The 15,000-nt window shown below is 45.7% G+C and overlaps 3 protein-coding genes across 3 annotated transcripts in view; 1 reads left to right on the forward strand and 2 right to left on the reverse strand.

Moving 5' to 3' along the window:
- uggt1 (UDP-glucose glycoprotein glucosyltransferase 1) overlaps positions 1-1,211 on the forward strand; it is a 16,343-nt gene extending 15,132 nt beyond the window's left edge. The window contains exon 39 of the mRNA XM_065016139.1: positions 1,193-1,211. Within this exon, the coding sequence (XP_064872211.1) occupies positions 1,193-1,211 (19 nt within the window). The remainder of the gene's footprint in view (positions 1-1,192) is intronic.
- LOC135570074 (UDP-glucose:glycoprotein glucosyltransferase 1-like) lies at positions 1,203-5,922 on the reverse strand. Its single transcript, XM_065016138.1, has 14 exons — positions 5,820-5,922; positions 4,616-4,754; positions 4,459-4,538; positions 4,240-4,370; positions 4,043-4,155; positions 3,748-3,922; positions 3,485-3,660; positions 3,251-3,351; positions 3,032-3,131; positions 2,881-2,941; positions 2,697-2,788; positions 2,477-2,627; positions 1,416-1,535; positions 1,203-1,331 (listed from the first exon to the last, which is right to left on the reverse strand). Exons 1-14 carry the CDS (start codon positions 5,851-5,853, stop codon positions 1,242-1,244), a joined length of 1,563 nt encoding a protein of 520 aa, XP_064872210.1. The 5' UTR covers positions 5,854-5,922; the 3' UTR covers positions 1,203-1,241.
- Positions 5,923-13,503: 7,581 nt separating this feature from the next.
- Positions 13,504-15,000, reverse strand: part of LOC135570073 (heparan-sulfate 6-O-sulfotransferase 1-A-like) — a 3,039-nt gene continuing 1,542 nt past the window's right edge. Inside the window, exon 3 of the mRNA XM_065016137.1 lies at positions 13,504-15,000. This exon is cut by the window's right edge and continues 655 nt beyond it. The gene's annotated coding sequence lies outside the window, so the exon portion shown is untranslated.

Genomic DNA, 15,000 nt, shown 5'->3' on the forward strand with positions numbered 1-15,000 from the left:
GATTCTCACGATTCTACATGATTCTCCGATTCTACATGCATTGCGATTCTCACGATTCTACGTGTATTGTGATTCTCACGATTCTACATGTATTGTGATTCTCACGATTCTACGTGTATTGTGATTCTCACGATTCTACGTGTATTGCGATTCTCACGATTCTACGTGTATTGCGATTCTCACGATTCTACGTGTATTGCGATTCTCACGATTCTACGTGTATTGCGATTCTCACGATTCTACGTGTATTGTGATTCTCACGATTCTACATGCATTGCGATTCTCACGATTCTACATGCATTGCGATTCTCACGATTCTACATGCATTGCGATTCTCACGATTCTACATGCATTGCGATTCTCACGATTCTACATGCATTGCGATTCTCACGATTCTACATGCATTGCGATTCTCACGATTCTACATGCATTGTGATTCTCACGATTCTACATGCATTGTGATTCTCACGATTCTTCTCACGATTCTACATGCATTGTGATTCTCACGATTCTACATGCATTGTGATTCTCACGATTCTACATGCATGATGATTCTATTGCGATTCTCACGATTCTACATGTATTGTGATTCTCACGATTCTACATGTATTGTGATTCTCACGATTCTACATGCATTGTGATTCTCACGATTCTACATGCATTGTGATTCTCACGATTCTACATGCATTGTGATTCGATACTGTGATGTTATTGCGATTCTCACGATTCTACATGTATTGTGATTCTCACGATTCTACATGTATTGTGATTCTCACGATTCTACATGCATTGTGATTCTCACGATTCTACATGTATTGTGATTCTCACGATTCTACATGTATTGTGATTCTCACGATTCTACATGTATTGTGATTCTCACGATTCTACGTGTATTGTGATTCTCACGATTCTACATGTATTGTGATTCTCACGATTCTACGTGTATTGTGATTCTCACGATTCTACGTGTATTGTGATTCGATACTGTGATGTTATTGCGATTCGATGTTCTAGACATGTTGCTCACCATATGTCTGCTACAGGGAGACGAGACACAGAGCCACGAGAAAACAAAATAAAAGTGCCGAAAACAAATTGGCTCCCATTGTAAAAAGATTGAGAACGAGCTATGAAGGAAAAATACAGGAGTTATAATATTGTGATATTGTCAAAAAGATGCAATACGTCAAAGATTATACCCCGATATGTAACTTTTTTAACCCACCAGAAACACACACCCCCTACCTGAGTGGGATGTTATTGCTGTAGAACATCTCAGCAACATTCAACAGCTCAGCAGAACTCTCATGGGTCGGGTCCAGAATCACCACCTAAAACACAAGACATCATTGCTTTTTGCTGTCAGTTCCAAAAATGTTTGGTGTCGCGGTCTGACACACGTATCATCTACTCACGAGGTTGTGAAAGTTTTTCCGGATCTGTCGTATGACTCCGGGGAAGGTTGGTCTGAGGAGCTCCTGGACGCTGTAGGGCCATGAGCCGTACCTGCTGTCTGTCTCCAGGTTATTAATCCACTGAGAAGAGATTAGATTATCATCAAAATGATCAATGCAAAAAAAAAAAAGAGTTGGGTTATATACGTTTTTCTAACAGCTTGATTGTATACTGAACAAAAATATGAAAACGCAACATGCAACAATTTCAACAATTTTACTGGGTTACAGTTCATATAAGGAAATCAGTCAATTGAAATTAATTCATTAGGCTCTAATCTATGGATTTCACATGACTGGGCAGGAGACCAGCTATGGGTGAGCCTGGGAGGGCATATAGGGGGAGCCTGGCCCAGCCAATCAGAATGAGTTTTTCCACACAAAAGGGCTTTTTTACAGACAGAAATATTTGTCAGTTTCACCAGCTGTCTGGGTGGCTGGTCTCAGACGATCCCACAGGTGAAGGCGGCGGATGTGGAGGTCCTGGGCTGGCGTGGATACACGTGGTCTGCGGTTGTGAGGCAGGTTGAACGTACTGCCAAATTCTCTAAAACAACGTTGGAGGCGGCGTATGGTAGAGAAACTAACATTCAATTTTCTGGCAACAGCTCTGGTGGACATTCCTGCAGTCAGCATGCCAGTTGCATGCTCCCTCAAAACTTGAGACATCTGTGGCATTGTGTTGTAGGACAATTTTAGTCGCCTATTGTCTCCAGCACAAGGTGCACCTGTGTAATGATCATGCTGTTTAATCCGCTTCTTGACATGCCACACCTGTCAAGGTGGATAGATTATCTTGGCAAAGGAAAAATGCTCACTAACAGGGATGTAAACAGATTTGTGCACAACATTTGAGAGAAATAAACTTTGTGGGTATGGAACATTTCTTGGGATCTTTTATTTCAGCTCATGAAACAGGACACCAACACTTTACATGTAGCGTTCATATTTTTGTTCAGTATATATATACGGATGACATAGTTGGATGGTCAGGGTTAAATAAAGGGGGAGGTGTGTCTTACGTTGACAGCAGGATTGCGGATGTCCACAGCGTAGTCCGAGTCAGAAGGCTGTACGTTGAGTTTGAGGATGTCGTGGATGAAGGGAGTCTCGATAAGGAGAGAACGCAGACCTTCCATCACCCTGGCCTCACTCCGGAGAACCTCAAACACACTGGAAACACACACACACAGTCAATGTGTGTCCCTGAAGATGTATGTATGTATGTGTGTGTGTGTGTACCTGAAGATGTCCTGTGTGTCCAGGTCTATGTGTAGTCCGTTGACGAAGAGAGCAGAGTCTCCAGGCTGCAATCCCAGAGTTCCCTTAAAGAACTGGAGAGAGAGAAGAAGAGCGGTATGGTCATTACATGTTAATGGGTAGTAGAGAGACAGGGAAGGTGAGCTATGGATGACTGAGCTCTTACCTTCTGGTTCTCTTCCATCTCTTTACGTATCTCAGAGCTGACCACTGTTTTAGTGATGGACCTGAGAAGGGGAGAGGAACCACCAGAATCACACACTACACAAGAGATATCAAAAAATATGTTTGTGTTCCGTGTGTGTGTGTGTGTGTACCTAGCCTTGGTAGGGAAGTTCTGACTGAGGTCTCTCATGACGTTCAGGGCATCTGAAGATGGAGCAGCCAGGATCCGAGCTGCAGTCTGGAAACTCAGATCTGACACACGAAGAGATAAAAAATGAAATATAGTGGGGGGAAAAAAGAGATGATTACTGTAGTTACAGTTGTCTTGATGCAGGAGAAGAGAGGCAAAGAAAAAATAACGTCCCGCCCACCTTGCATCTGCCAGACTTTAAGGGGAGCCATCTCATTGGTGCTCTCCACCAGGTGTTTCCTGAGCTCCTTCAGCTGCTCCTTCAACTCAGGGTACAGAGTCCTGGAGAGAGGAGCGGTACGGAGAGGAAAATGAGAGGGAAGAAGAGAGGGAAAGATGACATGTTTCTCCACCCATAACGCTCCAAAGCAGAGTGGGTTTGTGGAATAGCATTTCATTTTGGTAGGTTGGTTACTTCAGTTTTCCAAAGAGGAATCCCTGGACCTCATCCACTGGGTCATTCTCCCCCATCAGTGTAGCATTCACTTCCGCTCCCTGGACCTGTGTATCGTCCTTAGCCTTGTATTCCTGGTTCTTGATGGCCAGCTCCACTCCATAACCAGACAAATACACTCTACGACTGCTGGGAGACTGGCAACGAGAGAAAGAGGAAAAGATGAACACGAAATGATGTCTTAATTATGGTTCCCATCATGTGTATTGCGGTGTTTTTCTTACAGCCAGGTAGTGACGAAGCACATAGGTGGCCAATCCCTTGTTGGCTTTGGACAGCATCAGCTGATGGAACATTGTGAATTCCGAACTTCCAATCTCGGCATACAGGATAACAACCGGAGTGTCGGGATTTGATCCCGGGAACCTGTGATCGCTTTTGAATAGGTAGGGCTTAGGCCTGGGATAAAGAGGGATGAGATAAGGACTATTTAATGAATTATTATCACTTCAACAGGTCTTTATCAATCAAAGTGGATATTCACAGTTTGTGTGTGGGTGTCTCCCAGTGTGTTTGTACCGTTCTGCTGCGGTCTCCATCAGTGCAGTCAGTTTCTCCGTGTCACATGACTTCTCTCCGTGGACATTGAAGAAGGCTGAGCAGCCGGATGGAGGGGGCTCGTTGGACGCTGTCTACAGGAGAGAGAGGCGAGAAACAGTGATTACACACATAGCGAGGGAGAGGGTAGTCATCTAGTAGTATTGTAGTAATATTACTTGTTGGAAGGAGTGTACAGTAGCGGAGTAGGCCCTGAGAGAGAGGGCGAACTTGAGCATGTTGAGTTGGACTGTGCTGAGCAGAGCACTGGCTCTCTTCACGATCAGGTCATAATACGCCTGGTCTGTATCTGTAACAGAACAACACTTTAATATATCTTCCAGAGACCAAGTGCTACATAAATCAACATTATCAGTGGAATAAAACATTAAGGCTACCATCATGTTCCCCTTTGATGTTCTGATTTGCTTCAACGAAATCCCAGAACATCTCCTGACTCTCTTCTGCAAGGAACTCACTGAAAAAAAGAGGGGTGGGGGGATGAAGAGAAAGAAAGGATGTTTTTTCTTGTGTATGTGTTGAGCATATTGTTACCTGGCCTCCAGCAGCAGAGGGGTAGAGGCCCACTTGGTGGTGAGACTGGTGGTGACACCCTTGGAGTCAGCTCCTCCAGATACCACTGGTAGCAAGGACAGGGACAGGAGCAGGGCACAGTGCTGCCACATCCTGGGGCCTGGAGAGGAGAGGGAGAGTTTAGTTTGGGGAGAGGAGGAAAGGAGAGAAGGATGAGGGAGAGTTTAGTTTGGGGAGAGGAGGAAAGGAGAGAAGGACGAGGGATAGTTTAGTTTGGGGAGAGGAGGAAAGGAGAGAAGGATGAGGGAGAGAAGTAGGAGGAAAGAGAACAGGGTCAATGGACATCTGTATTGTATCAGTGCTGAGACTGAAAGACTGGTAGCCATGCAAGTAATGCTGTTGCCTTCCCTGTTTTTTGTGTTTGAGATAGTATAGCTGTATATTTTCTATTACAAACTGGGTGGTTCAAGCCCTGAATGCTGATTGGCTGACAGTCGTAGTATATTTAAGCAATAAGGCCTGAGGAGGTGTGGTATATGGCCATCTATCACAAACCCCCGAGGTGCCTTATTACTATTATAAAACAGGTTACCAACGTAATTAGAGCAGTAAAGATACATGTTTTGTCATACCCGTAGTATACGGTCTGATATACCATGTCTGTCAGCATTCAGGGCTAAAACCACACAGTTTATAATGGCCATATAACACAACCCCTCGGGCGTTATTGCTTCATTCTAATCAGCCCAAAATTAGCTGTGCAGTTAGCACACTTGTCGTGATTGTAAACACTGCGCCACTAATTCTAACCAATTAGAGCGCTCAGCGTGGCTGTTCGAGGGAGAAATATCCAATGAGCATCTTGACAGGACTTCCGGATTGTTTCAATAAAATCCGATATGGTCAGCTAGCTGGCAACTTAACCCCGAATGGTTAGCTATTCTTTAGCTATTTAAATGACGTGTCAGAAGTTGACACCCTACGTGTTGGTCTTGCTCTGTTTGATGTTTAAGTTAACTTGCTGTCGCTTGCTAGCTATTCGTTAGAATAACTGCAGCCTTCATTGGTTAGCTTTCTAGCACACAGGATAACCTAGCTAGTTAGTTCGCGTCAGAATACGTGCAAACTTACAAACAATTTGTGGTGCAACCTCTGACCAATAGTAGCTAGTGGTGACACCTTACAGAATGTTTTGCTAACATTAAATGAATGTAAACGTACATACCGAAACCGGCTTGGTAACTTCCCGCATCTGCCATGATCAGAGGGGAGTGGGTGGGGTCCTGGCAACTTCATTGTAGGTAGACTGCTTTTTTTTGCCTGTTAAAATTAAGAAAAAGTATTGTCTGTAAGTTTACGTTTCATTTTATTGGATATATGACTACCTCTTGTTGTATGTAATGGAATTGTGTTTTATCACTTAAATTAAACAAAGCCGTACAAAATAAAATATTTGCTACATTTATCCACGCTTCAAGTTGGCAACTTAGGCGCCATGTTGGCTCAAAAGGGCCAAGATTTCCCGTAGTTTCATCAGCTTATAGAGGTTTTAATGCATTTTGTGGCACTGCAATACTGAGTGCCACAAAACAGAGATGTTAGAAATAGTTCATTCTCCGCATCTAATGTAACAAAACCAAGTCAACTCAACACTCCACGTATTCAGATAACTTCCAATGAATTGCTAGACTTTCCACTTGTATTTTATCATCAGAATCGTTGATTTGTGATTGAATGCCCTTATAGGGTAGGCCGTCATTGTAAATAATAATTTGTTCTTAACTGACTTGCCTAGTTAAATAAATAAAACTAAAGCAATATTATGCCCATGTTCCTATACACCATCTTCTCTCTGGACCATAATTAACTGAATCAGGTGGGTTACTGCAGGGCTGGAATGAAACCCTGCACACCCAGTAGCTCTCCAGAACCAAAGTTGTTGGAGAACCCTGGCCTATAGAGGAAGTTTCCACTATGAGGGGAAGTAATTGAGCCAAGTGCACACCATATAGTTACAGAGGACTCAACATTGTGTCTGTGAGAGAATGGGTGGCGCCATTGAAGCATCTCCATTTAGAAGTAGTCCATTTTCTTCTACTACTGCTTATATGAGTGGGTTAACAAACTGAGAGGGTCTATACTGCCACCTGGAGTGTGTTGTTTGAACAGGCATAAAGCCAAGGCTGGTGATTTACTGCCACCTGCAGTTATGGAATGTTTGCTCACGAGTACAATTTATTGGCTGATTCTTCCTGATGACCTTGTTGGAATTATGTGGAGGAGGTAGAAGCTGTTCAGGAGCCTTCTGGTCCCAGACCCCACACACACACACACACGCACACACACACACACACACACACACGCACGCACGCACGCACGCACGCACGCACGCACGCACGCACGCACGCGCGCTAAAACAGGCTTTTGGGCTCTACAGTGCATCTCTATGGTGCACGAATCAGAATCACCTTCATTTGCCAAGTATGTTTTCACATACCAGAATTTGACTTAGTAAAGTGCTGCTGCTAGCAATAGACAAAATATACAGACAGAATATAGACAAAGAAATGTACATAATCTACAGGTTATTGCGACTGCACCAGGCCACCAGCTGTAGGAAGGGTAGGTAACCGGACTGCAGTCTGCACCCCGTCTGCTTTAGAAATGACAGAGGAGAGAGGGTCAGTTCCTGAGGGACTGTACTAGCTCAATGGTTTGATTTAATATTAATACAACAAAGAGCTGGTCCATTAATTATCCTGTCAGACCTGACCTTCACACACACCAATACACACACCACACATGCCCTCCTCCCCCACAAACACACGCCTGCACAAATGCACGCACACACACACTCCCCACAGGGGCCGTTTGTCTGTCAGAAAGGTGATGTCACCAGATTAATTATGGGAGGTGGCTGTCATCTTTGGGGTCAAATACAACATGTCATCCCTGGGGTGGAAGGTCGGCGTTCTCCCTGGCTGCTGTCGCACCTCGCACGACTGCCATTTTATAGGTTACAGACAGGACCAGCCCTGTGCAAACAACCCCAATTAAACTCACTCATTAATATTAACACACTCTACTGTGTGTCTGTGAGTCTTTGGTTTCATGTGAGTCCTTGCTAATTAAAGTCTCCATGTCAGTATAATGGGGGTGAGGAGAGGTCCCCAACATTAATCTAATTCCCCACTAGTGAAGCGGGGAACCCTATCATTAACATGAACCTGTAGAGAGGAGTAGGAGGCAGTTGTATTTGGTATTAATACTGACTGGTCCCAGTTATTGATGATATATTGGCATATCATTTTAATATTATTCAACATATTAAATCACATATAAGAGAAGCACGTTACGGCCAATCTCTAACTTGTAATCCATATAGCTTCCATTGACTCAGCCGAACCCACATCTGCTTTCCCGTTAGGTGTGTGTGTGTGTGTGTCCATAAATGTCTGATTAATGGTAATTCAACCGAGGGTCCAAGAGGGCAAGCCATGGGTCATGGCCAGATAGACTGGACAGTATACATCTCTGGGTGTCAGTGGGGCTCTACTGTATATTTATTTGACGTTAACGAGCAATACAGACACAGACTCTGGGCTATGTTCTTTATAAGGACCCTCTATAAACTCACTGTCACAGGGGTACGATTTAGCCTCGATCTCGTAGGATGGCTGGGGCCCTGATGAGATGAGTCACGGTATGGCCCGTCTTTCACTGTCCTTTAGAAGAATCCACACGTGATAGATAGGAGAGTTGCTCCTAAGCCGTTATCTCTTGTATTCCAGTCCGCTGCATCTCTTGTATTATCTCTTGTATTCCAGTCCACTGCATCTCTTGTATTATCTCTTGTATTATCTCTTGTATTATCTCTTGTATTCCAGTCCGCTGCATCTCTTGTATTATCTCTTGTATTATCTCTTGTATTCCAGTCCGCTGCATCTCTTGTATTATCTCTTGTATTATCTCTTGTATTATCTCTTGTATTCCAGTCCGCTGCATCTCTTGTATTATCTCTTGTATTCCAGTCCGCTGCATCTCACCCATTACTGCTGGTTTTACTTGTCTGCTCTTGGAATGACAGCGAGCCAGGGTCTGTGTGTACTGACACAAAGGGCCAATCAGAGATCATAGACATGGAGTTTAGTGTAGTCCACCATGTACTCTCTATCCAGGGAAATATTGTTCAGCCCTGTGGTGGGTCAGAGGTCTGTGCACTTTAGGGACCACAATGGAAATAAGTCTCTGACTTCCCCTTTATTGTTTTTCAAATGTACGTATTCTTGTGTTTTTTTAAACTGGCAAATAAAATCAATCAATCAAAGATCACTAGGTTGCTATATTGGGCTCCTGAGTGGCACAGTGGTCTAAGGCACTGGATCTCAGTGCAAGAGGTGTTACTATAGTACCTGGTTCGAATCCAGGCTTTATCACATCTGGCTGTGATTAGTAGTCCCATAGGGTGGTGCACAATTGGCTCAGTGTCGTCTGGGGTAGGCCGTCATTGTAAATAAGAATTTGTTCTTAACTGACTTGCCTAGTTAAATAAAGATTAAATAAAAAATGGTTAAAAAAATGTGAATCATGAGGCTGCTTATAACTGCTCTTCCCTGGTTCCCTCTCCTGTCCTTATAACTGCTCTTCCCTGGTTCCCTCTCCTGTCCTTATAACTGCTCTTCCCTGGTTCCCTCTCCTGTCCTTATAACTGCTCTTCCCTGGTTCCCTCTCCTGTCCTTATAACTGCTCTTCCCTGGCTCCCTCTCCTGTCCTTATAACTGCTCTTCCCTGGCTCCCTCTCCTGTCCTTATAACTGCTCTTCCCTGGTTCCCTCTCTGTCCTCTGCTCTTCCCTGGTTCCCTCTCCTGTCCTTATAACTGCTCTTCCCTGGTTCCCTCTCCTGTCCGTATAACTGCTCTTCCCTGGTTCCCTCTCCTTTCCTTATAACTGCTCTTCCCTGGCTCCCTCTCCTGTCCTTATAACTGCTCTTCCCTAGCTCCCTCTCCTGTCCTTATAACTGGCTCCCTCTCCTGTCCTTATAACTGCTCTTCCCTGGTTCCCTCTCCTGTCCTTATAACTGCTCTTCCCTGGCTCCCTCTCCTGTCCTTATAACTGCTCTTCCCTGGTTCCCTCTCCTGTCCTTATAACTGCTCTTCCCTGGTTCCCTCTCCTTTCCTTATAACTGCTCTTCCCTGGCTCCCTCTCCTGTCCTTATAACTGCTCTTCCCTGGCTCCCTCTCCTGTCCTTATAACTGGCTCCCTCTCCTGTCATTATAACTGCTCTTCCCTGGCTCCCTCTCCTGTCCTTATAACTGCTCTTCCCTGGTTCCCTCTCCTGTCCTTATAACTGCTCTTCCCTGGCTCCCTCTCCTGTCCTTATAACTGCTCTTCCCTGGCTCCCTCTCCTGTCCTTATAACTGCTCTTCCCTGGTTCCATCTCCTGTCCTTATAACTGCTCTTCCCTGGCTCCCTCTCCTGTCCTTATAACTGCTCTTCCCTGGTTCCCTCTCCTGTCCTTATAACTGCTCTTCCCTGGCTCCCTCTCCTGTCCTTATAACTGGCTCCCTCTCCTGTCCTTATAACTGCTCTTCCCTGGTTCCATCTCCTGTCCTTATAACTGCTCTTCCCTGGCTCCCTCTCCTGTCCTTATAACTGCTCTTCCCTGGTTCCCTCTCCTGTCCTTATAACTGCTCTTCCCTGGCTCCCTCTCCTGTCCTTATAACTGCTCTTCCCTGGTTCCCTCTCCTGTCCTTATAACTGCTCTTCCCTGGCTCCCTCTCCTGTCCTTATAACTGCTCTTCCCTGGTTCCCTCTCCTGTGCTTATAACTGCTCTTCCCTGGCTCCCTCTCCTGTCCTTATAACTGCTCTTCCCTGGCTCCCTCTCCTGTCCTTATAACTGCTCTTCCCTGGTTCCCTCTCCTGTCCTTATAACTGGCTCCCTCTCCTGTCCTTATAACTGCTCTTCCCTGGCTCCCTCTCCTGTCCTTATAACTGCTCTTCCCTGGCTCCCTCTCCTGTCCTTATAACTGCTCTTCCCTGGTTCCCTCTCCTGTCCTTATAACTGCTCTTCCCTGGTTCCCTCTCCTGTCCTTATAACTGGCTCCCTCTCCTGTCCTTATAACTGCTCTTCCCTGGCTCCCTCTCCTGTCCGTATAACTGCTCTTCCCTGGCTCGCTCTCCTGTCCTTATAACTGGCTCCCTCTCCTGTCCTTATAACTGCTCTTCCCTGGTTCCCTCTCCTGTCCTTATAACTGCTCTTCCCTGGTTCCCTCTCCTGTCCTTATAACTGCTCTTCCCTGGTTCCCTCTCCTGTCCTTATAACTGGTTCCCTCTCCTGTCCTTATAACTGCTCTTCCCTGGTTCCCTCTCCTGTCCTTATAACTGCTATTCCCTGGTTCCCTCTCCTGTCCTTATAACTGCTCTTCCCTGGCTCCCTCTCCTGTCCTTATAACTGCTCTTCCCTAGCTCCCTCTCCTGTCCTTATAACTGGCTCCCTCTCCTGTCCTTATAACTGGTTCCCTCTCCTGTCCTTATAACTGGTTCCCTCTCCTGTCCTTATAACTGGTTCCCTCTCCTGTCCTTATAACTGGTTCCCTCTCCTGTCCTTATAACTGGTTCCCTCTCCTGTCCTTATAACTGGTTCCCTCTCCTGTCCTTATAACTGGTTCCCTCTCCTTTCCTTATAACTGCTCTTCCCTGGCTCCCTCTCCTGTCCTTATAACTGCTCTTCCCTGGTTCCCTCTCCTGTCCTTATAACTGGCTCCCTCTCCTGTCCTTATAACTGCTCTTCCCTGGTTCCCTCTCCTGTCCTTATAACTGGCTCCCTCTCCTGTCCTTATAACTGCTCTTCCCTGGCTCCCTCTCCTGTCCTTATAACTGCTCTTCCCTGGTTCCCTCTCCTGTCCTTATAACTGCTCTTCCCTGGTTCCCTCTCCTGTCCTTATAACTGCTCTTCCCTGGCTCCCTCTCCTGTCCTTATAACTGGCTCCCTCTCCTGTCCTTATAACTGCTCTTCCCTGGTTCCCTCTCCTGTCCTTATAACTGCTCTTCCCTGGCTCCCTCTCCTGTCCTTATAACTGCTCTTCCCTGGTTCCCTCTCCTGTCCTTATAACTGCTCTTCCCTGGCTCCCTCTCCTGTCCTTATAACTGCTCTTCCCTGGTTCCCTCTCCTGTCCTTATAACTGCTCTTCCCTGGTTCTTATAACTGCTCTTCCCTGGTTCCCTCTCCTGTCCTTATAACTGCTCTTCCCTGGCTCCCTCTCCTGTCCTTATAACTGCTCTTCCCTGGTTCCCTCTCCTGTCCTTATAACTGCTCTTCCCTGGTTCCCTCTCCTGTCCTTATAACTGCTCTTCCCTGGCTCCCTCTCCTGTCCTTATAACTGCTCTTCCCTGGCTCCCTCTCCTGTCCTTATAACTGCTCTTCCCTGGCTCCCTCTCCTGTCCTTATAACTGGCTCCCTCTCCTGTCCTTATAACTGCTCTTCCCTGGCTCCCTCTCCTGTCCTTATAACTGCTCTTCCCTGGTTCCCTCTCCTGTCCTTATAACTGCTCTTCCCTGGCTCCCTCTCCTGTCCTTATAACTGCTCTTCCCTGGCTCCCTCTCCTGTCCTTATAACTGCTCTTCCCTGGTTCCCTCTCCTGTCCTTATAACTGCTCTTCCCTGGTTCCCTCTCCTGTCCTTATAACTGCTCTTCCCTGGCTCCCTCTCCTGTCCTTATAACTGCTCTTCCCTGGCTCCCTCTCCTGTCCTTATAACTGCTCTTCCCTGGTTCCCTCTCCTGTCCTTATAACTGCTCTTCCCTGGTTCCCTCTCCTGTCCTTATAACTGCTCTTCCCTGGCTCCCTCTCCTGTCCTTATAACTGCTCTTCCCTGGTTCCCTCTCCTGTCCTTATAACTGCTCTTCCCTGGTTCCCTCTCCTGTCCTTATAACTGCTCTTCCCTGGCTCCCTCTCCTGTCCTTATAACTGCTCTTCCCTGGCTCCCTCTCCTGTCCTTATAACTGCTCTTCCCTGGCTCCCTCTCCTGTCCTTATAACTGGCTCCCTCTCCTGTCCTTATAACTGCTCTTCCCTGGCTCCCTCTCCTGTCCTTATAACTGCTCTTCCCTGGTTCCCTCTCCTGTCCTTATAACTGCTCTTCCCTGGCTCCCTCTCCTGTCCTTATAACTGGCTCCCTCTCCTGTCCTTATAACTGGCTCCCTCTTCTGTCCTTATAACTGGTTCCCTCTCCTGTCCTTATAACTGGTTCCCTCTCCTGTCCTTATAACTGGTTCCCTCTCCTGTCCTTATAACTGGTTCCCTCTCCTGTCCTTATAACTGGTTCCCTCTCCTGTCCTTATAACTGGTTCCCTCTCCTGTCCTTATAACTGGTTCCCTCTCCTGTCCTTATAACTGGTTCCCTCTCCTGTCCTTATAACTGGCTCCCTCTCCTGTCCTTAAAACTGGCTCCCTCTCCTGTCCTTATAACTGGTTCCTTCTCCTGTTCTTGCTCCATGAAGGGCATCAAGTGTTGTTATTTACACCTCACCTCTAACGACCTGACTGTACTTGATCCCTTACCCACTCTGCCTCATCCTGGCTCCCTCTAACCCACCCACTCTTCCTCCTCCTCTCTTCAATCCACCAAGGACATGAAGTGTAATTTTACTCCCCTCCACTCAAGCCACAGGCTGTTCCGGCTGGCCTTGGATGGAGGTCTGTGTTCACGTGTGTGTCGATTGAATTAGACAGTAGATCAGTGTTGACAGGACCAAGGCTGTCATTAAGAGGGAACCGGCTGGTGTCTGAGGTCACGGTTCTGCAGTTTTACTGTGTGTGTGTGAGAGAATGGGAAAAAGAACTAGAGAGAGAAAGTACAACATATACAGTATATGAGTGAACCAATGTTGGAAATAACACAAAAACAAGGGGCAGTTTTTCAAAAATGGAATATTTTAATTAGTGGTTTTGATGATCCGTTATTGCAATCATAAGATCATTTCCTGAATGACGCTGATAGTGGGAACGGGACACCATCGGCAGAACATTCAAAAAACGAGTTGAGACACACAGGAAGTAAACGTTTGTGATGGGAAATATTCAATTTCATTCAACGGAAATATTTAAGACACTAGTGTAAGCGATAAGATTGTAAAGAAAGTTTATAGCAGTATGGCCTGGTATAATTTGAGTTTGAGGGACTCCAAAAGCGTTACCATCGCTGAGTAGTGCTGTAGTTGACATAATGGTGTGTGTGTGTGTGTTATTTTGGACATGGGAGTGGGAGTGACACAGAGGCAGATATCAAGGTGACCTACAGTTAAGGGAAACATCTACCTCAAGCATTCGTCTCTGTGTGAGTGTGTCTCTCCCTCCATGTTAAGAATACATGAAAAGGGCTCCCCTTCAGGCCTCTAACACTATGGTAAGAGATTGATCATATAGCAAATCAATCACACAGCAGAGCTCCTGCAATTCTCTCTATCTCACACACAATCACACAGGATATTTACAAACGCATACACACTATTTACACTATTTACATGTGCATGTGCACACAGAGAGACACACACAGAAACACCGTGGAAAAGTAGTCAAAGTGGTGTGAGCCTGAAATATCAGGTAGGTCTAATAGTCATCATGTCTGTCCTGAGAGGCACTAACTACCAGTCAGAAGTAGGGTTGGGCTCAGTTCCATTTACACTGCATCAGATCAGCTCTAACATTCATCACATCCATGGCCACGTCTCAAACCACACCCTATTCCTTATAGGGCCACATAGGGATCTGATGAAAAGTAGTGCACTATATAGGGAATAGGGGCACCAGAAGTAGCACACTACATAAGGAATAATAGGGTGTTGGAATGGAAGTAGTGTCCCACAAAGGGCATAGGATGTAATTTGGATGGATTTCTACCCAGTTGTCTACACACATATATGCATAACGTCCCCATCATTTTAAAATAATGGCTATGGTCCATGGTACGTCCATCTATCGGTTACATTTCCTTTAAAAAACATACAAATAAAATAATCACTTGTTTCTTTAGGCAGTAACATTGGTCTCAGTGTCATCACAATGCTGCTTTAAAAAAAACACATAAAAACGATATAATAATAAACATAGTAGTTCTAAAATGAGAATTGCGCCATTAAGACACATGTTCATTTATTTAACTAGGCAAGTCAGTTAAGAACAAATTGTTATTTTCAATGACGGCCTAGGAACAGTGGGTTAGCTGCCTTGTTCAGGGGCAGAACGACAGAATTTGACCTTGTCAGCTCAGGGATTCGATCTCGCAACCAATTGGTCACTAGTCCCAACACACTCTAACCACTAGTCTACCTGCCGCCCCAATTTTCATGTCTGAAATGGTGGCTGATTTCCAAGCGAAAAGCTTTTTATTCATAGTCCAACTCTTGCTTT

This window comes from Oncorhynchus nerka, unplaced genomic scaffold, assembly GCF_034236695.1.
Source record: "Oncorhynchus nerka isolate Pitt River unplaced genomic scaffold, Oner_Uvic_2.0 unplaced_scaffold_1124, whole genome shotgun sequence".
NCBI lineage: Eukaryota > Metazoa > Chordata > Actinopteri > Salmoniformes > Salmonidae > Oncorhynchus > Oncorhynchus nerka.

Bases quoted from the DNA above. Each gene is read 5' to 3' on its own strand.
- LOC135570074 (XM_065016138.1), bottom strand. From the start codon at position 5,853: ATGGCAGATGCGGGAAGTTACCAAGCCGGTTTCG. The intron at 4,755-5,819 runs GTATGTACGTTT...TCTCCTCTCCAG, and splicing joins AAGTTACCAAGCCGGTTTCG to GCCCCAGGATGTGGCAGCAC. The intron at 2,628-2,696 runs GTACACACACAC...GTGTGTTTCCAG, and splicing joins GACACACAGGACATCTTCAG to TGTGTTTGAGGTTCTCCGGA.